Below are 25074 nucleotides of genomic sequence, written 5' to 3' on the forward strand. Positions count from 1 at the left end.
AAAAAAAGTAATAGCTGATGCAATATTACATCATCACCTATGCATGTCAATCTTATCTGATGCAATCTGTAAAAAATACTGCCATATACTTACATTATTCGGACAACAATTACAATTTTAAGGGGTGATGCACTTTCTTTGAACACCAGTGTATTGTTGGGAAATCAGAGATGTAGTGTCACACAGATACAAGGAATGCAGATTTGGAATTTGGGGAGTTAAATGTGTACGGGGAGGGGAGGGAAGGTGGGCTTATGCTGTTAGTTAAGAAATATGAAATCTAGGGAAATGCATCCAGTTGACATGACATAAGCACTGGGAAAGTAAAATTGAGTAGTAAAGAGTTATAGGCCTAATGACTCTGGTGAATATAATGAACAATTGTAGAGAGAAACAGAGTGAGGCAGTAAATCAGACTGTTTTAAAATGGAGGATTTTAACTTCCCAGATATTGACTGGGACTTCTGGGTGTCACTCACACACTAGCAAGGCTTTTTTGGATTTATCGGATGATTGTTTTATAAAGCAACATGTTCAAGAGCAAACTAAAGGGATTAATACTCCACCTGATTATCAGTAGTGATTCTTCATGCTTTAAGAATCTATAGATAAAGGAACTAGGTGGCAGTGATCAGTGTGCTGATGTCGGATTTTCTCAAAGATGTAACTACTGTCAGGAGTAAATGGAAGGGTTTTTGAATTCGTAAATGTGACTACGATGGTGACTACTGATACATTTTTTAAAGTCTATACAGTGGGATCAACTGATGATGTTACCAACAGCAAATTCTAAATGGGAAGCATTGAAGGAAGTAATCTCGGAAGATGCAAGGCTTTTTGCCACAACTAAGAAATACTGTTTAAGCCTAAATGGATGTCACATGAACTAATGAGACTTGCGGCAGATGCTTTTAAATTATCAGGTGACACAGAAGCCTATAGCAGAAATAAGATAGTCTGTAATCAAGTCACAAAGAAGGTTAGGTCGTTGTTGCTGCTTGGGTTTTATTGGCGCATTAGCGACTAAGGCTATAATGCGCCAGGAGGTTAGGTAAGTGAAGGCACATTATGAGAAATCTTTGGCAAAGGATGCAAAGAAAGACAACGAAGGCTTCTTTACTTATGTAAAGTATAGAAGGAAAGGGATGAATCAGATTGGTCCACTTGACGCTGGTGGTTCGACTGTTGATGATCATGCTCAGATAGCTAACAAACTGAATGAGTATTTTGCATCTACATTCACACATGAGGAATTATTCAGGGAGAGGAATGCCAGAAGTTTATCAAACTTTGGCAGAAAGTTAAATGATTTTGTAATAAATGATAGCAAAGTGGAGGAGAAATTGTTGAAGTTAAACATAAGAAAGGCACCTGGGATGGATGGGATCTATCCAGTGATATTAAAGGACATAGCAAAGGAAGTAAGAAAATTTAGCCATAATTATAAGAACTTCCTTGGACTCAGGGGAGGTCCCCTTGGACTGGAGATATGCAAATGTGACCCCAATTCACAAAGGGGATCAAAGGGTGGCACAAGTAATTACAGACCTGTTAGTTTAACTTCTGTTCCATGGAAATTAATGGAGGCATTGGTTAAAGAAACACTGCAGGATGATGTAGACAAAACTGCAGTTATATTTCAGACACAGCATGGGTTTGTTGAGGGGAAGTCTTGTCTGACCAATTTGATTGGATAATACACTGAAGTCATAAAGGAGCTGGGTGCAAAAAAATAATTTTGATATCGTATACATGGAATTCAGGAAAGCTTTTGATACTGTTGCACATGGAAAACTACTCTACAATTTGGAGCATTATGGAATTAAGGGCAAGTTGCTGCTATGGATAAAGGGATGGTCAAGCGGGAGAAGATAAAGAGTGGTAATCAATGGACATCTTCTCTGGGACTAATGTTATTAGTGGTGTCCCCCCAGGGGTCTGTGTTCGGCCCATTGTTTTCTATATTTATCAATGATATTGATGAAGGTATATCAGGCTTAATGTCCAAGTTTACAGACGATAGAAAGGTTGGCAGAATTGTTAATGACACTAATGACAGTATGCTACCACAACAAGATCTAGAAAAGTTGAACAGATGGGCTGAGATGTGGCAACTGAAGTTTAACATTGATAAACATAAAGTACTGCATATGGGTAGCAGTATGCCCCAGAGTAACGGACCAACTGGATGGTACTACACTCATGGTAGTGGAGAATGAAAAGGACCTGGGGGTAATTGTGTAGTCAGATATTAAGTTTTCTGAGCAATGCAAACAGGCTGCAAGTGTACCTCATGCCATCTTGTCAATGATATACAGGAATTCTGCTAGCAGGGATAAGGAGGTGATTTCCGCCTTGTATAAGGCAATGGTCAGGCCACACCTTGAGTACTGCATACAGGTCTGGATGTCTCATTTTAGGAAGGATATAGAGCTGCTGGAATGAGTACAGAGAAGGGCAACGAGATTGGCGAGTGGAATGAAAGACTTAAGTAATGCAAATTGCAGTATCTGGAGATTATACACCTGCGGTGATCTGATTAAGGCCTTGAATGGTTTGAGCAAGCTCAATACTGATGGGATTCTTTCTCTTGCCCAGATTAGTCACCTGAGGGGACAAATTCAAATTGAGGAAAGGTGGTTGTAGAATAGACGTGCCGAAATTTGCTTTTAGGCAGCGTGTGGTTGATTGCTGGAACAAACTTCCATTTGTCACTGTAGAAGTTGACAGCTTAAATAAATTCAATGCAGAACTAGTCAAACATTGAGTTAATGGATGGGTGAAATGGGAAAGTATTTTTTTTTTTGCTGATGCTATATAAGCTTGCTTTCCTGCTTCATATGCCTCTACTAATGCTAATGTTACAGTTTTAACTTACCGTATTAATTAAATTGTGTGTTTACAAAGCTATCTCATCTGGTCCATGTGCATTGATTAGATGAATGAAATTGCCTGGATGTAAAAACCATTTATGCCATTAAGGTACATAAATTCAATTATTTTATGATATATTAACCCATATTTTCTCTTTTATAAATATTTCTGTTTAATTTTTAGAGTATACAGTACTTAAACATGAAGTTTTCATTGTCTTTTTTTTTTTTATTGTTCAAAAGAGTCCTGGAAATGGACAAAAGTATGAGGTCATCCTACTCTTGGGTCAAGGACTATCATCTTGGTAGAAGAACTGTTAAAGAGTTTTTCCTAAAAGAGATTCCTGCATACAATTCAAAATGCTAACTATATAGCAACTTCCAAATATAGTAAATTTGGAAGTGGTCTGGAATAATAGTGTGGGTTGTTTTGGTCAGTCTGTAGGCTTGCTTTTTCATGCCAAATGAATAGAAAGATTCTAACTCAGAGAAATTATAACTAAGAGTTTCAGAAAAGAAGCTCCTCATCTCACTTAATACTGAGCTTGATTTTGTTTATTACGCACTTCATTGTAGAACTAACAGAAATCATGTTAGCGAATATGAAAGACATTAAATCAGATAATGATAAATTAGTTGATGTAAACACTGTTTGGCACCAATGTATTTTAAAAGCAAGACAAAAGTTTGTACCATATGACCCCATCCATATTCGTCTAGCGGATCACTGAATCAGATTAATTCCTGAGATCTGTATTAGGTGAATCATACCTACAAGGCCTCTTCTGCTGCAAGTTGTGGTATAACAATTCCTTCAAATAAAATGGAGAACACGCCTTCTACTAGTGACTGAATAAAGCCCAGTGAATACAACAATCTCCACATTAGAGGACAAGCTCAATCCAAATTTATATTCAAAATTGAAACTAAATTTGGGGTGAGCCTCTCGAGTACACAGGTACTCGAGAGGTTTACCTCACTTTTCCTCTGACATTTGTATAGACAAGCTTGGCACATCACCCCTTACTATAACAAAGAGATTACACTCAATGACTCCTACGGTCTTCTGACATACAATCACAGAAGAATTCTGAACAATCTAAATGATAAAAAGTCTCCAGATCCTAATGGGATTTCATCACTTGTTTTCAAAAGCTGGGCTCCAGAGCTTGCTTTGACATGTATTCTAATTCCTAAAAAAGGGTAAGAAATTCCTTCTTTCCAATTATCATACCATAGAACTTACCTCTACTCTATCCAGAGTAAGGAGAAATCTATCAACTGCCAACTCTACCATTACCTTAAAACCTTCCATCTGATCAATGACTGTCAATACAGATTCCACCAGTGTCAATCCACTGGTGATATACTGGTTCATGCTAACTCATCTTTGGGCAAATTCAATGGAAAAGTTCAGTGAAACTCAACTTTGCCTTTTCCACATATTATGAAATAGAGCACTGCCACCTATGAAAGCACCTCAAATGTGAAAGTTCTGGAGTACATTTAATTTTTATATAGATGTTTTAAAATATACTTGAAAATGGATACCTAATTGAAACAGTTGCTGTATATTATATCTTTATATTCCAGGACAGTCGGCAAAAAAAAAAAAAAAAAAAAAGTTCTACAACTGGAGAATGTTAAGTGAATTTATAAGTTCAAATGAGCAATTTAGTGCCTGTGAGCAAGACTTTGTGTGTAGCTCAGCCTTCTACACTGAATACACTACTAATCTTGACTCCATTACTGTCAGAAGATACTTTTAAGTATTAGTAGCAACAAGAGAAAACAACAAAGCAAGATTATAAAACATGGGGGGGGGGGGGAATAAAAACTTGCTTGGGCATAATAAGTCAACTCATGGTTTTAAGTTTCTTAAGTTCTGCTTTGGATTTCAGTTTATTAGTTCTCTGTTAGATCAATGATAACGTGCACTATGCACACAATTTATAAAATTAAAAAAGATTAAAACATTTGTTTTAAAACATTGCATGTTGATTATTACAGAAACTAAGAATCTCTTATTATTGTTCTTCCTTTTAATCTGAGTGATTGACCTCTGAAAAAGTTACTGAGGTTGCAACTATGCAATGATTAGCAATTTTACATATTATCCTGTATATATTTTTAATAATCTGTGACATTAATTTACCTATATGTATTTCATAGATTTAACTAAGTAGTCTATCAGTTATTTAATATTCTTTGCTAATGCTAATACATATACTTTAACATAATGTATTGTAGCTTACATTATGCTCTTAGTGTACATATTTCTGCAGAATTGGCACTAGCATATAAATCAATACTAAATTTAAAAACTAATTAGTTAATCTTTATTATATCATCTAGCTAGTATAAACCAGAGCTATAATGCTCAATATGTTCTACGTTGATATCAATATTTGTAAAATAATAAGAGAGATTTACCTGAATATAGTACATAGAACACTTCTGTATGATACTCTACAGAAATTTCTGGAGAGTATCATATGGAAGTGTTCTACATACTATATTCAGGTAAACTTCTCTTCTCTTATTATTTTACAATTATGTATCATCATACTATCTAAATACCTATCTTCTCATATACTATATATATATATAACAAAAGAAATATAAGTAATCCAGCAAAGAGGTACAGAAAAGAGAAAATAAATAAATGAAAAAAAAAAAAAAATGCAGTCTTGTCTAGGTGATTCAGGATCACCTAGACAAGACTGCAGTAATAGTTCAGACACAGCATGGATTTGTTAAGGGCAAATCTTGTCTGACCAATTTGATTGGATAATACGATGTGGTCACAAAGGAACTGAATCCAAAAATTATTTTGATATCTTATACTTGGATTTCAGGAAAGCTTTTGATACTGTTGCACAGGTTGTTTGGTTTTTTTTTTTTTTTAGGAGCATTAGCAACTAAGGCCATATTGCTCCGGGATATGCAGTGGTCATTCCCTGACCTTTCCACATCCTCCGTATTTGGTTGTCACAGGCTCGAACTCCGGTCTAATCAAGAAGCGTGTGCTACGCACTGCCGCTCCTGCCCACCTGGCTACGGAGGCGCCTCCTGTTGCACAGGGAAGACTGCTGAACAAATTGGAGCGGTATGGCATTAAGGGCAAGTTTCTGCAATGGATAAAGGGATGGTTGAGTGGGAGATGGCAGAGAGTGGTAATAAATGGACACAGTTCTACATGGACTAATTAGTGAAGCCCTAGGGTTCAGTGATGTCCAATTGTTCTTTTGTGAATTTATGAGTGATATCGATGATGATATATCATAGGAATCAAGCTTAATGTTCAAGTTTGCAGATGATACAAAGGTCGGTAGGGTTGTTAGTGATAGTAAAGACAGTATGCTACTGCAACAGGATCTAGAAAAGTTAGACAGATGGGCTGAGAAGATGGCAGATGGCAACTGAAGTTTAATATTGACAAATGCAAAATACTGCATACAGGTAGCAGTAAGCCAAGAGAAGCATACCAACTGTGTGGTACTACACTCAGGGAGGTGGAGAATGACAAAGACCTGGGGGTAATTGTGCAGTCAGATACAAAGTTCTCTGGGCAGTGCAGATGGGCTGCCAGAGAAGGTCATGGAGTTTTGTCAATGATATATAGGAATTTTGCTAGCAGAGACAAAGAAGTGATTATACCTCTGTATAAGACAATGGTCAGGCCACACCTTGAGTACTGTGTACAGGTCTGGAGGCCTCATTTTAGAAGGATGTAGAGTTGCTAGAACGAGTACAGAGAAGGGCAACGAGATTGGTGAGAGGAACAAAGGGGTTATCTTACCAGGAGAGGCTTAAATTCTGTAAGTTGTAGCATCTGGAGACTAGGCACCTGCGAGGTGATCTGAATGAGGTGTACAAGGCGTTGAATGGTTTGGGTAGGCTAAATGCTGATGAGATACTTCTATTTGCTCAGATTAAGAACCTGAGGGGGCAGATTAAAATTGGGGAAAGACAGTTGTAGAATAGATATGCTTAAGTTAGATATGCTTTAGCAAGCAGGTAGTTGATTGCTGGAACAGACTTCTATCTGTTGTTATGGAAGTTGAGAGCTTAAATAAATTTAAGGCTGAACTAGACAAACATTTGGAGTGACTGGATGGGTGAAATAGGAAGGTTTTTTTAAATTTTTTTTTTATTTTATTTCTTGTATCATATGCTTCAACTAATGCTAATGATCCTAAACTGGAAATTACAAATGTATAGAAGTTATCATAAAAGTCTCTTTTAGTAATTTTTTTTTTTTTTGGTGTCATGGTTTTTGAAAGACATTATGTAGTGAAATCCTATGAATGATGAAAGAGGCACTTCATATTATATGCTAGTAATGTTTGTTGATTGCTGGTGAGGTACACAAATTTTTCCATGTCTGGTCTAAATGACACAAACACAGGATAATTGGCACAAATTACTTCATTAAAAATTAACAAATCAGATGTTTTGTAAACTCAAATAATACTGTTTTACTTTGGTAGTGACAAAACTTAAAAACAAATCAGAAACATTTAAATAATGGCAAACACAAACAGACTGAAGTCACAAGTTGACAATAATCAAATTTTAAAAAAATAAAAGAAATTACCTCAAACCGGTCCATAGAATAACTTCAGGATGACGCTGTCCAAATGTAAATGGATAAAATAATTTTAATGAATTCTTGCCCTCACAGCCCCAAGAATGATTCAACACACCCTGGAATTGAAGGCCAAGGACCCTAACCTGACCCCAAAACACATCAAACCACCCCCCACGAAACTATGAGTGAGAGAAGACATTGTGTCAAAATTAATTAAAATGGAAGAATTTATCACAGTGATAAAATAAATTGAGACGAAAAAAATTAAAACAATTTTAAGAAACTTTCCTTCCTTAAGCTGACTAGGCTTTTCGACAAACCATCTTGATCACAGGTTGGATATAATGCGAAGCGTGTGTGTGTGTGTCAAGATATTAAATAGAGAGATTGTTTGTTTTGGCACGTGCATATAAAAGACCATGAATCTGAAATGACACAGGGACGACACACGTTGATAGAATTTTCATACTATTAATTTCAAGGGTTTCAGAAATTAATAACTTTGTGTAGTTGTGTTGAACGTTCAGAATTTTTGCTTCATTAAATAGTAATATATGACTTTCATTCACGGCATGAAAAGCCAATTCTGACGCAGTTGCATGCAAAGAACAGACAGAAGTGGCTTGTTGTTTGGTTTTTAGGAGCATTAGCAACTAAGGCCATATTGCTCTGGGGATATGCGGTGGTCATTTCCTGACCTTTCCGCATCCTCCATATTTGGTGGTCACGGGCTCGAACCCTGGTCTAATCAAGAAGCATGTGCTATTCACTGCTGCTCCTGCCCAACTGGCTACGGAGGCACCGACAGAAGTGGCATGCTACTTCACCCTCAAATCTAGGGTACACCAAGTCGAGCCTTGATAAGACAAGTCACATTCACCACAAGAAATATTATACATGAGGTCATTTACTTCAAATGAAAAAGAAGGAAGGACTGCAATTTTTCAGAATAGTTTCTGCACTGGTCTTGCTACAATTTTAAATTCTGTATCTTTAGAGTCTACTATGTTTTTTGTGCCATTGTTCAATTTACGGAATGGAAATAAAGTATTTTTTATTATTGGTTCTAATAATTAGAGTGTTATTCTGTGACCTGTTTTTTGCTTGTAATTTGATTTGGTCAATAGTGGTGAGAGGATATTTAAAAACTTTTGGTTAATACCTGAGTATCTGAGTCTAAAGTGGGTTCAGTTGTGGAATATTTATAAGTGTTAATAAATTGGTTGAGTATTAGCATTAGCTGAGGCATATGATGCAAGAAAGCAAGCTTATACAGCATCAGACAAAAAAAAAAAAAAAAAAAAAACAACCCTTCCAATTTCACCCATCCAGTCACTTCAAATGTTTGTCTAGTTCAGCTTTAAATTTATTTAAGCTATCAACTTCCACAACAACAGATGGAAGTCTGTTCCAGCAATCAACTACTCGGCTAAAGGAAAACTTCCGCACACCTATTTTTACAGCTGCAACTATTATAGTGAAGAAACATACTGTGGTGCAATCATCGGTAACTATGCGCACATCGTCCAGATACCTCCCATAATAAGTAATACAGGGAAGAAATGCCCTTAAGTGTATGTGTTCTATGTTACCAAGATAAATCTCTGATATTAGGCTGCTGAGGCTTAGACCCATTGGTAGAACCAAAATTTGTTTATATATCTTGCCTGAAAGGTAATATAATTAGCTGCAATCAATCAGAAGCTTAATTAAATAGAAATTTTCTTTTTTTTGGCAATTTGGTATGATTAACTACAATGGTATTATTATTTAATAACTCCCAAACTATATCAAGTGCATATTCAACATTAGCATTCATGTACAAAGAAGTGACATCTAACAAAATCAACTTATCATTACCGCCGATCTTGCAATCTTTAAGAGTATTAAATAATGTGTTGTAGTTTTTAATCCTGAATTTTATCATCTGTCTAAAGGGTTTTATGATATTGTATAAACGTGTTGCCAAGTGTGAAAATGCCGAGTTTCTATAAGACACAATCAGGCAATGGATCTGCCAACTTTATTTAGTGACTAAAAATGCTGCAAAACCTTGCATATTTAAGGAACACCGTGAATACAGAGTTTACCCAATGTTCCAATAAAAAGTAATGCATTACTATAATATCTGAAGAATGGTTTACAACCTTAAACCAGCAGGTGAAGAAGAAAATCTTGAGATTCTGCTGCTTTCCGGTAATGCTACCAGTAAATCTTTGGGAAAAAAGTAACAATGAAATCCCTTCTACTGGCTCCAAAATCTAAAGTTCAACCACTAGATGAGTTGTTAGAGCCTGTTACAAAATCTGAATTTAACAAATCAGTATTAGCACTAAATACAATTTGGTGGAAATTTCACAAGAAACTATTGAAGTACTTTCAACTCGCAAGTTTCCATCACCAATATAAGGTGATTAGAGAAAAACACACATCTAGCTTAAGTGATTAGTTCTCCTCCATTGAATAGTCAGAAGGATGTGATTTCTATTAACAAGCCAGAAAATACATCACTGGCACTGTCCACAAACTGAATACATTCCATAATTACGTGAATTTATGCATAATGAAATTTTTGCATATTTATGAATGATGAAAATACATTCAATAAATTTTTCAGGATAGTGAAGGACTCCTTCCAACCAAGAATTGTGTGATGAGAATGACAACAAGATTATTATAAAAGGCACAGTGCATGAAGAACATGCCAGCCTACAAAGATGTTCTACTATGTGTAAAAATTAAGTACCCTTCAGCCTGCCAATTTCAATTCATGGATCTTTTTAATTTATATATAATGATATTGAAACACAGTGAGTTGATGCTAAGATAATAATAAAAGAGACTAAAATCAATGGTTACTGTAAATGAAGATTTTGAGATTGGCGAATCTCAGTTCAGAAAAACTTTGTACAAATTTTATATTACACTGTACAGTTAATGGCCCGCCAAATAGTACATTTTGTTAGTCTTCAGATTATTATACTGTATCTGTACTTTTTGATTTATCATTAAAAGTTTACTGCATCTTTTTCCTCATTCATTTCAGATCCACTTATTTCACATTAGGTATGCAACTTCCCTAGTAGCAATGGGATCAAAAAAAAATGCTTCAAAAAAAGTTTAACGTGATGACAAAAAACCACAATAACAGTTAAGTCTGCAGTAATTTAATAAGCACAAAAATGAGAAATTTTCTGTAAGTTGGCTACACTTCAGTGTAACCATGGGTAGATGCTCTCAAGACAGGTATCACTACAGAGAATAAAAGTTCAAAAAAATGTTCTCCACAAAAGGGGGGAGGGATCCTAGGACAATCAGTTCTAAAATCAATCAGGTTTGTTATCAAAGGATATATTTAAAAAGCACTTGGAATAATATTAAATTTACAATCACTAAAGAGTACTTTAGAAACAAAAACACTTCCACTGAAAATGAAAGAAATTTTTTATATGCTGGCAGTGCAAAGGAGAATGGGATTATTGGGAAAATCATTCATTGATGCCCATGTTTTTTTTTAAAAGTCATTTAACAACAATAAAATAAAATAAAAAATAAATAAAAATAATGTCATGCCACAAATTGCAACAATATACTGTATATAACATCTCTTAGTTAAAACTTTGCTTTGTTCTGTTTGTTTTATTGTTATTTTAATATGTATAAGTATAGTGAAAAGACAATAATAATACATAGCCAAATCTGAATGAACAGATTATCAGCAAAGCGGCATCATTTTAAGTTATATCTCATATTGTGAATACCTTCACAACGATTTGCCATGATATTGCACTACTTCAAACAAGTAACACTTCACCTGAGGAGAAGACTAATGTTACTTATTCTCAGATGGATACCACCACCACCACCACCCAGACAGCACCGTTTCAGGGCTATTTGGCCCTTCTTTGGTGGGTGGGTAGGTACCCGAGTGATGCAATGATGGCAAAACAGCTATGAAGTATAACGCTTTGCTAATATTCGGTTCATTCAGATTTGGCTATGTATTATTGATGCCTTTGCACTATACTTATACATAGTCTAGACTTTTCCATAGCTTGAGGCTTATGCCCTAAATGCTTTATATGTTATTTTAATATTAATATTTTTTACCTTTAAAGGTTTTTTTCTGTTATTTATATGTGAAAAATGTAGTGGCAAAATAAGTTATTTTTAAGTTTTAAACATAAAAATAAATAATAAAAATGTATATTTTGTTGTTCAATTTCAATGCATATTTTTTCCACCATAATTCTCAAAAATAATTTAAAGTTTTTAATCCTTGAGAAATTACAAAAAAAAAAAAAAAAACACCTGAGAATTCAATCTACCAGTTTACTTGTAAAAATATATGTAATAAGCCATATCAACTATTGAAAGAACCAGAGCATTAGAACTTGATTGATGTATCAAACATTCTAGAGAGCAACAATTCTCATGTCTGATCGTGTGATATAAGAATATCCCCACTTCCAATGGAAGAGAAGGAAAAACTACATCAGTGGTGTGCTGTAATTTTTCGCTTCTCCAACGATCATGCAACAGAGTAAGAACTGTTATTCAGAAAGCAAACTGGAAATATTAATTCAGGATTCAAAGGACCATTAAGGAGAGTTCTGTAAACACGAGAAACAAAGTACCATATTTCCCCATATATAAGACACACCCTTTTTTGAAAAATTTGGGGTCTAAAAACTGAGTGCTTCTTATACAGTGGTTGTAGATTTTTTTACTTGAATTTTCCGCTTTTTTTGCGCTTGCTGTCTTTGCACTCATTGTTTCACACTTGTTACTGGTATATTAGGTTACGTTTTGCCATGTTCTGCCCAGAAATGGCACAGAAAAGATTTTCGTACAGTGCTGAATTCAAGATAAAAGTGATCCAATTTACAAAAGTGAATGGAAATCGTGCTGCTGAACATAAGTTTGGTCCTCCTCCAACTGAGAAACCAATCCGAGACTGGCTACAGGAAGAAGAAACCCCACTGAAAACGCCACGGCAGAAGAAGGCCATGAGAGGCAAATCAGCAAAATGGCCTGATTTAGAGAGGGAATTGAAGATATGGATTGAACAGCAAAGGGCAATTGGAATTCCTGTGTCCACAAAGATGGTTCAGCATGAGGCAAGAAGAATTGCTGACGAAAAAGAAGTTACTGATTTCAAAGGAGGATACAATTGGTACTTCAGGTTCATGAAACGGAATGGACTAAGCATGTGTACACGCACCAGACTTGCCCAAAAGATGCCTGAAAGCTATGAGCAGAAGGTGAATTTCATCGTTTTGTCATTCAATGTCGGAAGACACATCAGTTTGAGTTGGGACAGATTGCAAATATGGACGCCCAAGTAACAGAACTGTTGATAAGAAGGGGGTGAAAACTGTAACTGTGAAGACAAGTGGACATGAAAAGAGCCATTATACAGTTGTTCTAGCTTGTTGTGCCGACGGAACCAAGCTGCCTCCTATGCTGATTTTCAAACGCAAAACAATGCCAAAAGAAGACATTCCTCGAGGAGTGACTGTCCACATTCATGACAAGGGTTGGATGGATCAGGATGGGATGAAGATCTGGTTTGAGAAAGTTTGGAGAAGGAGACCAGGTGGGCTCTCACGCAAACCTGCCCTATTGGTGCTTGATCAGTTCAGAGCACACATAACAAAAAACACAAATAAGATTGCTGCAGAGCAAAAAACAAAACTTGCCGTCATACCTGGAGGCTTGACATCCCAGCTCCAACCACTTGATGTCAGCATTAATAAACCCTTCAAAGCTGACATGAGAGACGAATGGAACCAATGGATGAAGTCTTCTGGGGACAATTTGCCACCAGCAGGAAGAGTGAAGAAACCAACTATAGGAGAAATTTGTACCTGGGTGAAAAGATCCTGGGATAATATCAAGATTGAGATCGTTGTCAAGTTATTTAAGAAGTGTGGCATTTCAAATGCCATAGATGGAACTAAGGACGAGGCAATATATGAAGACAGTGATTCGTCATCAGACACAGATGAGGACAAGGTAATGGATGGGAGTTTTGACAGTGATGAGGAGTTGTATGAATTTTATGATGAATAAAACTTGAGTTCAATAACTTTATGTAATACATTTTTTTTTCAAATTTCGGGCCCCAAAATTAAGGTGCGTCTTATACATGGGAGAGTCTTATACATGGGGAAATACGGTATCTCCATTATTAATAATATGAACAAAATAGATTTTATCAACAGCCATAATCAACCTAACATGGAATGGTTAGCGACAAAAATAATTCGTTACAATTAGAGTTTATGTATGCAGCATATCAGTTTCATGATGCAGATCTCACAAATTCTCATCACTATCTGAGGTAATAGTAAAGAAAAGCTGATTCTGTTCAGTCTTACTTGAATTAAGCTTACCTTGCCTCGTTGGGTCCATACTGTTTGGCATCATCGGTTGGCCAGGTACAGCACCAGGAGGCTGTGAATAAAAGGATGAAATAAGTTTGTTATTATTTTAAAAATATTTAAACATATAAAATAATGCTCTTCTCCCTCCTTTTAGTGTTTAAGGTTTGTTGATTACACTATTTTGCATTTTTAAAAAAAATTCACTGATGTTTTCTCAGAAAAGTATTTCTGAATCATTTTCTAATGCCGATTTCAAAAATGGCCTTTCTATCTAAATAATGGAAAAAGACATGGTGACATAATCCAGTATTCTTCACTGGAAAACTTTATGAACAAGCTCAAGAATAAATCGATAATGCTAAAAAAGGTCAGTGGAACAAGGAGAAGATGTTGGCAAAGAACATGTTGACTCGACACCATCAAGAGCGACACTGGCATGAGCATGAAGGACTTGAAAAAATCTGTTGAAGACCGGACAGCATGAAGGCATTTCATCCATAAAGTCTCTGAAAGTCGGTTGCGACTGGATAGATGAAAACACTATTAAAAAGGGCATGTGGTAAAATTTCCAGTAAACACTGACCTCTCATTTTAAAATTTTTGTTTCTTTGATTTTCTTGTAGATCTTCTACTTTATAGTCCCTATTCAGCATCCAGCAATAGGCAGCCAACATGTGTACATTCCACCTCTCCTGGTAACTCATCTCCATGTCTTTATAATGACTGGTGAAACTTCATGCCCTGTTTTTCATTAAAACTTCCTAGATTTTCTGGGAATTAGTCAATATGAGAGTGTAAAAAATGTACCCTGACACTCATGTTGCAGCCCAGCTTCTTCAAGTTTGCTAATATATCTTCATCTATATTCTTGTAGTCTGGATCCTTGTTGTTACCTAAGAAGTTCTCAACAACAGCCCCGAAGCTAATGCATACCTGTTTTTCTCTTTTATTCATAGTTCCCTCAAAATCTCAGTCCCTCAACGGTTTGCAAATTTGAGGTCAAACAAAAATACCTTGCTTTAGCTTTTGCTGGGTGATCAATGGGAATTTAATACAAAGGTAGTTGAAGCACGGACCTTCCTGAGGTAAAGCTTTCACAAACTTTTTCGTCAAACCCAGTTTGATGTGGAAAGAAGACAGTTTTGGGGTCTACTAGTGGTCTACAAACTATGTTCTTTGATCCAGGAACAAACTGCTCCTCTTCGGCCAGACCTTGAAATTCCAGTGCTTACTCCTTACTCGACTCTCCCATCCACACAAAAAAGCTAAAATTTTGTTGTAGCCAGATTGCTGTCCAAGTAACATGTCCTTCAATTGAAAGTCAGCAATGACCAACCAACCATGCTGTTCTTACGTAATATTTGTCAAAAACTTATTCAAGTTCTCATATGTTTCTAATAGCACAGAGAGAACTACTAGAATAGAACAATATTTATTTCCATTGCAGAGGAACACACCTTTGAGACTCCTCTTTGATGAGTCAATAAAAATTCTCCATGTTGTAACGAATTCCTAAATAGTTCATTAAGTTATTCTTAATGCATGAAGAATCGCTACTGATAATCAGATCAACAGTATTACTCCCTCTAGTTGCCTCCCAAACATGCTGCTGAAGAAAACAATCACACACTAGCACGGCTTTTGTGGATTTATTGAATGATTGTTTTCTACACAGCATGTTCGGGAGGCAACTAGAGGGAATAATACTCTTGATCGGATTATCAGTAATGATTCTTCATGCATTAAGAATCTGCAGATAAAGGAACTACTAGGTGGCAGTGATCACAGTGTGCTGAAGTGGGATTTAGTCAAAGAGATAACTACTATCAGGAATAAAAATGGTTTATGCTTTCGTAAAGGTGGCTATAGTGGTCTGAGATAGTTTTTAAATTCTATACAGTTTGACCAACTGATCACGTTACCAACAGCAAATTCTAAACAGAAAGCATTCAAAGAATTAATCTTGGAAGCTACTAGGCTTTTCATACCACCTAAGAAATATTGTTCAAGGTTTAGGCCTAAATGGATGTTGAACTAATGAGACATGTGGCAGAGAAAAAAAACATGCATGGGATACATATACATATGATATAAAATTAACAGGTGACACAGAAAACAATGGTAGGTATAAGTTGGTTTGTAATCAAGTCACAAAGGCCGTCAGGCAGATTACGAGAAATCTTTGGCAAAGGATGCAAAGAAAAACAACAAAGAGTTCTTTTAATTATGTAAACTCTAGAAGGAGGGGGATGAATCAGATTGGTCCACTTGATATCAATGGTTCAACTGTTCATGACCTTGCTCAGGTAGCTAGCAAACTGAATGAGTATTTTGTCTACATTTCACATGGGAAGTTATTCAAGGAAGGGAATGTCAGAGGTGTATTAAACTTTGGCAGTGAGCTAAATTAATGACCCGTGCTGCCATTAATGGGAAATTAATGGAGGCACTGGTCAAAGAAGCACTGCAGGAAAGTCTATACAAGACTTCAGTTATAGTTCAGACAGAGCATGAGTTTGTTAAGGGGAAGTATTGTCTGACCAATTTGATTGGATACTATGACGTGGTCACAAAGGAACTGGATGCAAAGAATAATTTTGATATCATATTCTTAGATCTTAGAAAGGCTTCTGATACTCTTGCATATGAAAGACTGCTGTACAAATTGGAGCAGTGTGGCACTGGAGGCAAATTGCTGCTATGGATAAAGGGTGGTTGTGACAGAGTGGTAATCAATGGACTAATCTTTGTGGATTAATCTTATTAGTGGAGTCTCCCAGGGTTTAGTGTTAGGTCCACTGTTGTTCTCTGTATTTATTAATGATATTGATGAAGGCATATCAGGCTTAATTAGCATAGGCATACAATGCAAGAAAGCAAGCTTATGCAGAATCAGCCAAAAAAAAAAAAAACCCTCCATTCGTTCCAAATGCGTGTCCAGTTCAGCCTTAAATTTATTTAGGCTATCAACTTTAAATTAACTATATAATATTGGTGTAGATACACCGTAGTTAACCCATAAAATTAAATTATGTACGTAGTATAAATACATCATTTTAATTATATCTCATATTGTGGCTGCCTACACAACAAGGTATCAGGCATTGCACTACTTCGATTAAGTAACGCCTCTCTAGTAGAGAAGACTACTGTTACTTATTCTCAGTGAGCACCCACCACCTAGACAACACAGTTTCAAGACTTGTTGGCCTATCATCGGTGAGTAGGTAGGTACCCTGATAATGAAAACATGCCATCAACAGTTGTGAAGTTAATTCCACAATATGAGAGATGCCAAATGGTGAACAGAATGATATTGTATTTAAAGACTAAATGCACAATGCACAATTCCATATAGGTTTAAATTAACTATATAATATTAGTGTAGATACACCACAGTTATGATTAAAACAATGCCTTTACACTACATATGTAGTTTAATTTTATGGGTTAACTATGGTGTATCTTATATTAGCATTAACAGAGACATATGATGCAAGAAAGTAAGCTTATGTAGCATCGGCCTAAAAAAAAAAAAAAAAAAAAATCCCATTTCACCCACCCCTCCATTCATTCTAAATGCCTGTCCAGCTCGGTCTTAAATTTATTTAGGCTATCAACTTCCACAACAAAAGATGGAAGTCTGTTCCACCAATCAACTACCCACTGGCTAAATGCAAATTTCCACACATCTATTCTACAATGGTCTTTCCTCAATTTGAAACTGTTCCCCTGAGGTTCTTAATCTGAGCAAGAGGAAGAATCCCATCAGCATTCAGCTTGCTCAACCCATTCAAGGTCTTATACACCTCAATCAGATCACCTTGCAGGTACCTACTCTCCAGGCACTGCAATTTGCAGAACTTAAGCCTTTCTTGGTAAGAGCACCTCCTTGTTCCCCTCACTAATTTTGTTGCCCTTCTTTGTACTCATTCTAGTAACTCTACATCCTTCCTAAACTGAGGCCTCCAGACCTGTACACAGTACTCTAGGTGGGGCCTGACCATTGTCTTGTATAAAGGGAAAATCACCTCCCTGTCTCTGCTAGCAAAATTCCTATATATCATTGACAAGACTCCATGATCTGCCAGCCCGGCTGCAGTGCTCAGTGAACTTCATTATTTGACTGCACAATTACCCTCAGGTCTTTTTCACTTACAACTTCCCTAAGTGTAGTACCAAACAGTTGTTACGTTTCTCTTCGGTTATAGCTACCCATATGCAGTACTTTGTATTTGTCAATGTTAAACTTCAGTTGCCACTTCTCAGCTCAACTTATCTAGATCCTTTCCCAACTTATCTAGATCCAGTTGGAGTAGCATACTGTCTTTACTGACTCTGCCAACCATTGTATCATCTGCAAATTTGGACATTAAACCGGATATATCTTCATTAATATCATTGATAAATATACAAAACAATAATGGGCCCAACACCGAACCCCGGGGAACTCCACTAATAACATTTGTCCGGAAAGAGCAGTGTCCATTGAATACCACTCTGTTGTCTCCCACTTAACCATCCCTTTATCCATTGTAGCAACTTACCCTTAATATCATACCTCTCAAATTTGCACAGCAGTCTTCTATGTGCAACAGTATCAAAAGCTTTCTTGAAATCCAAGTATATGACATGAAAATTATTTTTGGCATTCAGTTCCTTTGTGACCACAGTATAGTATCCAATCAAATTGGTCAGACAAGACCTCCCTCTAACAAACCCATGCTATGTCTCAAGTATTACTGCAGTCATGTGTAGATGATCCTGCAATGCTTCTTTTAAACAGTGTTTATATTATTTTCCCTGGAACACAAGTTACACAGGTCTATAGTTACTTGTGTCACATTTTGAACCCCCTTTGTGAATTGGTGATACATTTGCAACCTCCCCTGAGTCCAAGGAAGCTCTCATAATTATGGCTAGGGTTTTGCTTACTTCCTTTCTGCCTCCTTTAATATAATTGGATAGATCCCATCCACCCCAGGTGCCTTCCTTACATTTAACTTTATCAATTTCTCCTCCACTTTGCTCTCAGTTATTACAAAATCACTTAGCTCCCTGTTAGCATCTGATAAACTTCTGGCACTTCCCTCATTGAATAACTCCCATGTGTGAATGTAGATGCAAAATACTCATTCAGTTTATCAGCTACCTGATCATGATGATCATCAATAGTCATCCCATCTATGTTAAGTGGTCCAATTTGATTCATCCCTTTCCTTCTAGGGTTTACATAAGTAAAGAACTCTTATTTTTTGCTGTTTTTCTTTGCATCCTTTGCCAAAGATTTCTCGTAATCTGCCTTTGTGACTTGATTACAGACGAGTTTATATCTACCGTAGGCTTCTGTGTCACCTGATACTTTATATGACAGTAAAGTTAATGTATGCATCCCATACATTCTTCTTCTCTGCCAAGAGCCTCATTAATTCACCTGACATCCATATTAGGCTTAAACCTTTAAAAATTTTTCTTCGTTGAAATGAAAAGACTAGTAACCTCCAAAATTAAGACCCCGAAGGCTTTCCATTTAGAATTCAACATTCGTAACATCGTCAGTAGATCCCACTGTACAGAATTTAGAAACTGTCTAAGACCTCTGTAGTCACCTTTACGAAAGCAAAAGCCCTTCCCTTTAGCCTTTATGGTAGTTACATCTTTAAGTAATTCTCACATCAGTACATTGTGATCACTGTCACCCAGTGGTTCCTTTATCTGCAAATTCTTAATGCATGAATAATCACATCAAGAGTATTACTCCCTCTGGTTGCCTCTCGAACATGTTGCTGTAGAAAACCAGTCATCCAATAAATCCACAAAAGTCTTGCTAATGTGCGGAGTGACCAATCCACGTGTTCCAGTCAATATCTGGAAGGTTAAAATCCCCCATTATAAGACATTCTGATTTACTGGCACACTATTTCTCTGCATAATTGCTCATTATACTCATCAGATTCATTAGGCCTATAACACACACCTACTCTCATTTTTCCTTTCCCAGTGCTTATGTCACAACAAACAGACTCAACATTGCATTGTCCACCAACATCAATTGGATGCACTTCCTTAAACTTTGTGTGTTTCTTAACTAAGAGAATAACCCCTCCTCCCTTCCTGTCCTGTCTATTCTTCCTGCACACACTGTACTCCCAAATTCCAATTCTGCACTGCTTATATCGGTGTAACACCATGTCTCTGATATCCCAACAATACCTGACTTTGATGTCTTGACTAGCACTTCAAGCTCATCAAATTTATTAACTATACTCCTAGCATTGGTGTACATGCAAGTATACATGCACCTGTGTCTACTCTTAGTCACCCTAACACAGCCCGTGTACTTATTCCACTATGACTCCCAGCAGTCCTGGAAATCTCCATTACCTTGCTTTCCAAGCTGCTGCTGCTCATTCTAATAGAAGCGGTGCAAGAATTACTTTTGCCTCTTCCTGCAGACACTGTTAACCTTTTAGTCTGTGTATCCCCCCCAAGCTAGCAGTTTTCTGACCCACCTTACATTGCCTCAATAGCATCATATCGCATCAATTATATATATAGAAATATATATAATTACTGTAATTATATATAATGTTTTCTTAATAATTTCATTTTTGACAGCAAGCATACATACAGACAAACTATTGGAGTACCCATGGGTTCGCAAAATTCTAGCTTAGTTTGTAATTTTTTCCTACATTATTATGAAGAATTATATGCTTCTAACAACCCATATTGTAATTTTTTAGCTTTTTGCTATGTAAATGATATTCTTATTTTGAATGTAAATTTTGAACATATACCCGAATGAACTCATCTTAAACAAAGCAAATACTGGTAATCAGTGTGCTAATTTTCTTGATCCCAGCATTACCCTAAATAGTCCACCTCATCTTCATAATCTGGAATTATTTGATAAAAGAAGCAAATTGAATTTTAGTATTATTTACCTTACCAACTGGAATTCTAATATTTCCATTAAAGTGCACAAAAATATTATCTGTACACAGATTATTAGACTTGCCAACTTAAGTAGCAGTCAAATATTATTTACAAAAGTTTGTCACCTTTGTACTAAATTGATAAAAAGCAGCATCCCTGTTAATTTTATTAATTGCAACATTAAAAATGTTTCTCAATATATTAACCCGAGCCTGGTCCGCCCTGTTTTTGTCTAATTTTTAACCCTAACTCGAAAGTTACTCCCCCCGAAGAAAACTAATAATTTTCATAATTTCTACTCAATTTTCCAAATTGAAACTCTCAATATACATAAACAGAAGTATATTCTTTGATTTCCTACCTTTAGCGCTCAGCAAAAACTATTAATTCACTCTAAAACAGCAAAAATGTACGATCACATTTCAATTTATTAAATTTTGATGTCGGCAAAACAAGATCCAAGCTTTGAAAATAAAACGCGTTACTTCATTAGTTCAAAATTCGCGCGTCAGCTCGGTGCCTCTGGCTAAAACGAATCAACGCACGCAGAGAGATAATTGACTGGTCAAGCTTACGTCATTAGCGTTACCAAGGTGATCCAAGGAGAAAATGAAACTGTAAACAACTTTCGTGGAAAACAAACAGTTGAGCATCATTACTTGCGAACACTAATTTGCATGGCTCACTCACAACAGTAGCTTTATTGCTTTTCGTAATTGTTGTACGAAAGAATTGCAACGAATTGGTTTTGAAAAACTAAAATATTGCATTTCCTTTCTTCAATATGTATTATCTACTAAAAAAAAAATCAAGGAAATTCATCTACTGGAAGCAGAAAGAAAAAAACTGTCGTAAAACTGATCACTACAATGCGCATTTCATAAAAAAAAAAAAAAAAAAAGTTCGCTTTATTGTAATTGTTTCTAGAGGATTAAATCGGAACAGCAGTTTCATGGATGTATATTTGATCTTCTTACAAAATTTCAAGAAAGTATTTCTATTCGTAGCTGCGTTATAAACTTCGAAAACTGATATCGAAGGAACTTCACATGCATCTCACTGGTGTACAAACGAAAAAAAAAAAAAAAAAAAAAATGCGCAGCTAGTAACAGATTGTGAGAACAATCCGTTACTCGTAGTGAGGGATTGGGAAATTGTAAGTAATTGTTATTGAATACTTCAATATTTCCTTGATATGCATTTGAAAACATCAAAAAATTTCCAGAGAAAAACTGAATTTTCATTATCACACAACGCCCGAAAAATTCAACGTAAAATGTCATGTGTTTCAATGTTTGAATTCCATTCTGAGCTGCAAATGTAATTTCACTTCTCTTGCGCTGACAGAGTAGCCGTTCACCGAATGAAGAAAAACAGGGTTCATTTTCATGAAATTTCCAATTCCCTTCTTTCACTTGAGGGGAAAAAACTCCTTAGGGGAGGGAGTCCACCCTTTCTAGTCCGACCCTGGAGAGAAAGAGAGAGAGAGAGAGAGAGAGAGAGAGAGAAATAAAAAATACCCTTTTGGTGGGCAGAAGGCCAAGAGATTGTCAAAGGTCTAGAGCGCTAACTTTCATTTATTTTATTTATTATTATTTATTATATTATTATTATTATTTTTTTTTTCTTGTGTTATTCTAGCAATCCATCCTGGATTGGGGCTTCCCTGGGCCGTGATAGTGCTTCTCCTCTTTTCTCCTTCCCTCTCTTTATCTTATACAAGTTTTTCTTTCCTCCCTGGGAACTTTTTTTTTTGGCTGATGCTGCATAAGCTCATACACTTGCTTTCTTGCATCACATGCCACTACTACTACTAGTAGTTCCCCAGGGAGGAGGGCGTGCAGTTAGTAGGGGAGATCTTGCCCTCCTGCTAGGGACGAGTACCTGGAGGCAGTCGTCCAGGTGATCGCTGCTTCCAGGTAGCCAGAATGCCCAAATACAACATCACAATACAGAACACACACATAAGCTCACAAACAGTTTTTCTTTCCTGTCACTTTCTCCAGTGTGGGATGAAAAATTTTTTTCTCTCTCTCTTGCCTTCCTTTTCATCTGTCTTCATCCAACATGGGATATTCCTAAGCGGGATGATTTTTTTTTTTTTTTTCACGACACACAATGGCCTTACCCTGACAATGCGTAAAAACTGAACAGAGCAACGAGGCCGAGATGAACTTTTGTTCTAGGAGCCGCCCATACAAAAACAAAAAATAAATAATAATAAAAAAAACAGCATTGCAGCTCTAAGTCAGCTTCATCCTAGGATGCCGAAACTGCAATTGTTTTAGAGAACAATATTTCGCATTTTTACTTTCTAACATTATGACATCAAAGCGTAACAAGCAAATATCTTCTAACGATACTTTTTGAGCAGCCGTTAGTTGTAATCTGTTAGCTTTGTATTGTTACAAATATTGCAGTTCACAAATATGAACAATACACATTTCAAGAAAGAAAGAAATTCATAGCGGATGATTTTGTTTTTCTTTCTTCTGATGCACCAGTTTCGAAGTTTAGAAGTTTATAACGCAGCTATGGGTGGAAATATTTTCTCGAAATTTGGTTAGAAGATGGAAACTGCTGTTCTGATATTGTTTACTAAAAACAATTACAATAAAGCGAACTTTTTTTTTTTTTTTATCAAATGCGCATTGCAGTGTTATCTGTGATATATCAGTATAATGCAGTGAAATATCAGTTTTACACCAGTTTTTCCCGTTTCCAACAGATGAATTTCCTTGATCTTCTGTTCGTAGGAGCAATACACGTTGAAGATAGGATATACGATCTGTTCACCTTCCATAAACTGTTATTGGTACTGTACGGCTTTATTGCTTCTTATGTCAAAAACAGTAGCTCCTGTTCGTCTTTTGTTTATTTACACTTCTCCCTTACCGTCTCGATGTATTTGTACTGGTAACGTGATATATACCTCCCAAGCTTCGCTCGTATTCACGCGGAGTTGTTTATCAGAACTGCTCCTCTCCGTAAAAATAAATTCGCGCGCTTTACACCAAGAAACGAATCAAGTGTCGGGTTTCATAAGCTCTAGGCTGGTTAGGGCGGGGGTAAAAAAATTAATTGAAAAGGCCTAAAAAATTGCATACTTGATGTCACATTTTTGTCATTTGCGTGAAATTCAATAGAAGGTTTTGAAAATTTAAGTGGGAAAATTCAAGAAAACAGTTCTGGCTCCAACTATAGCGAGTTTCAGCTCTGTAATTAGAGTAAAAATTATAGAATTAACTTGCTGAACCCAGTTGGGGCTAGTACGTACCCCAACGGACGGGGATATGGTTAAGCATAAACTTGGATTTAATTAAATTCAAAAAATAGCAAGGGCTTAATTTTAACTTGGATTTAATATATTTCAGATTGGTTAGTGCTAACTTGGTAAATTTACAGTTGTAAATTTTTTATGGTAGCAATTCCACTACTTTAAGAGGAAGAGCATCACATGACTTCTATTTGAACGATACAATTGCTTTTTTGTTCTAAGTTTCTTATCCACATTTTTATGTGTTGTTCTTGCTTGTTCTTTTAGAAACTGTTCCTTTGTTATGTCTTTCTTTATATCACTTTTTTTAAAAATTAATGAGGACTTTATTTGTCTTATATCATATCTTGTGGGAATTATTTGCAATTATATTGTAATTTAAATTGCATCCGTTCTGTCAAGTTGCACCTTCATTTAGGTTTAACAGCCAATATAATTCTGTTGCCATTTCATATCTCTTTAAATTAGGTCTGCATTCCCCTTTTGCTAATTCTGAAGTAAATAATCTACTTAATTATGGAAAACAAATGTTTGAAGTTTAATAGAGTGAAACAGAATTTTAAAATTATGCTAAAAGACATCAATTTTAAAATTGTGCTATAGTGTCCATCGCAGTAGAGTGAGTAAAAACTTACGTTGAATTCTACTTGCTGTGGCATTCGAACGCCAGGTCTCGGTCCACCGGGATACCTCGGAGACATGAAGGACTAGAAAATTAATAAAAAAAGTAAAGATAATTATTGGAATTAATACTTTTTTCCAGGATATAAAGAACCATTTTGGTTCTTTATTTTGGCATAAATAATTAATTTCTGGCAAGTAACTCACTGATAAGTATATAACGTTGCTATTCTCTAATATTCTATGAAATAAGAGTGAAGTGTTTGAACAAATTAGCTCAACTATCTAAGTAAAAGCCACATTAACATGGAAATGTAAAAGTGGCATAATCTGGACTCCAGCTCAAAACAGTATAAATCTTTTAATGTCTGGAAAAGAGAA

The 25074-nt window shown here is 36.0% G+C and overlaps 1 protein-coding gene across 4 annotated transcripts in view; it reads right to left on the bottom strand.

The window, feature by feature from the left end:
* LOC150087077 (single-stranded DNA-binding protein 3-like) overlaps positions 1 to 25074 on the bottom strand; it is a 538273-nt gene that overhangs the window by 329491 nt on the left and 183708 nt on the right. For all 4 annotated transcript variants that reach the window (XM_090371800.1, XM_090371798.1, XM_090371799.1 and 1 more), the window contains exons 8-9: positions 24708 to 24779; positions 13866 to 13926 (exon numbers count right to left, since the gene is read on the bottom strand). In XM_090371800.1, the coding sequence (XP_090227926.1) occupies positions 13866 to 13926; positions 24708 to 24779 (133 nt within the window). The remainder of the gene's footprint in view (positions 1 to 13865; positions 13927 to 24707; positions 24780 to 25074) is intronic.

This window comes from Mastigoproctus giganteus, chromosome 4 (genome assembly GCF_048544385.1).
Source record: "Mastigoproctus giganteus isolate SK-2022 chromosome 4, ASM4854438v1, whole genome shotgun sequence".
Classification (NCBI taxonomy): domain Eukaryota; kingdom Metazoa; phylum Arthropoda; class Arachnida; order Uropygi; family Thelyphonidae; genus Mastigoproctus; species Mastigoproctus giganteus.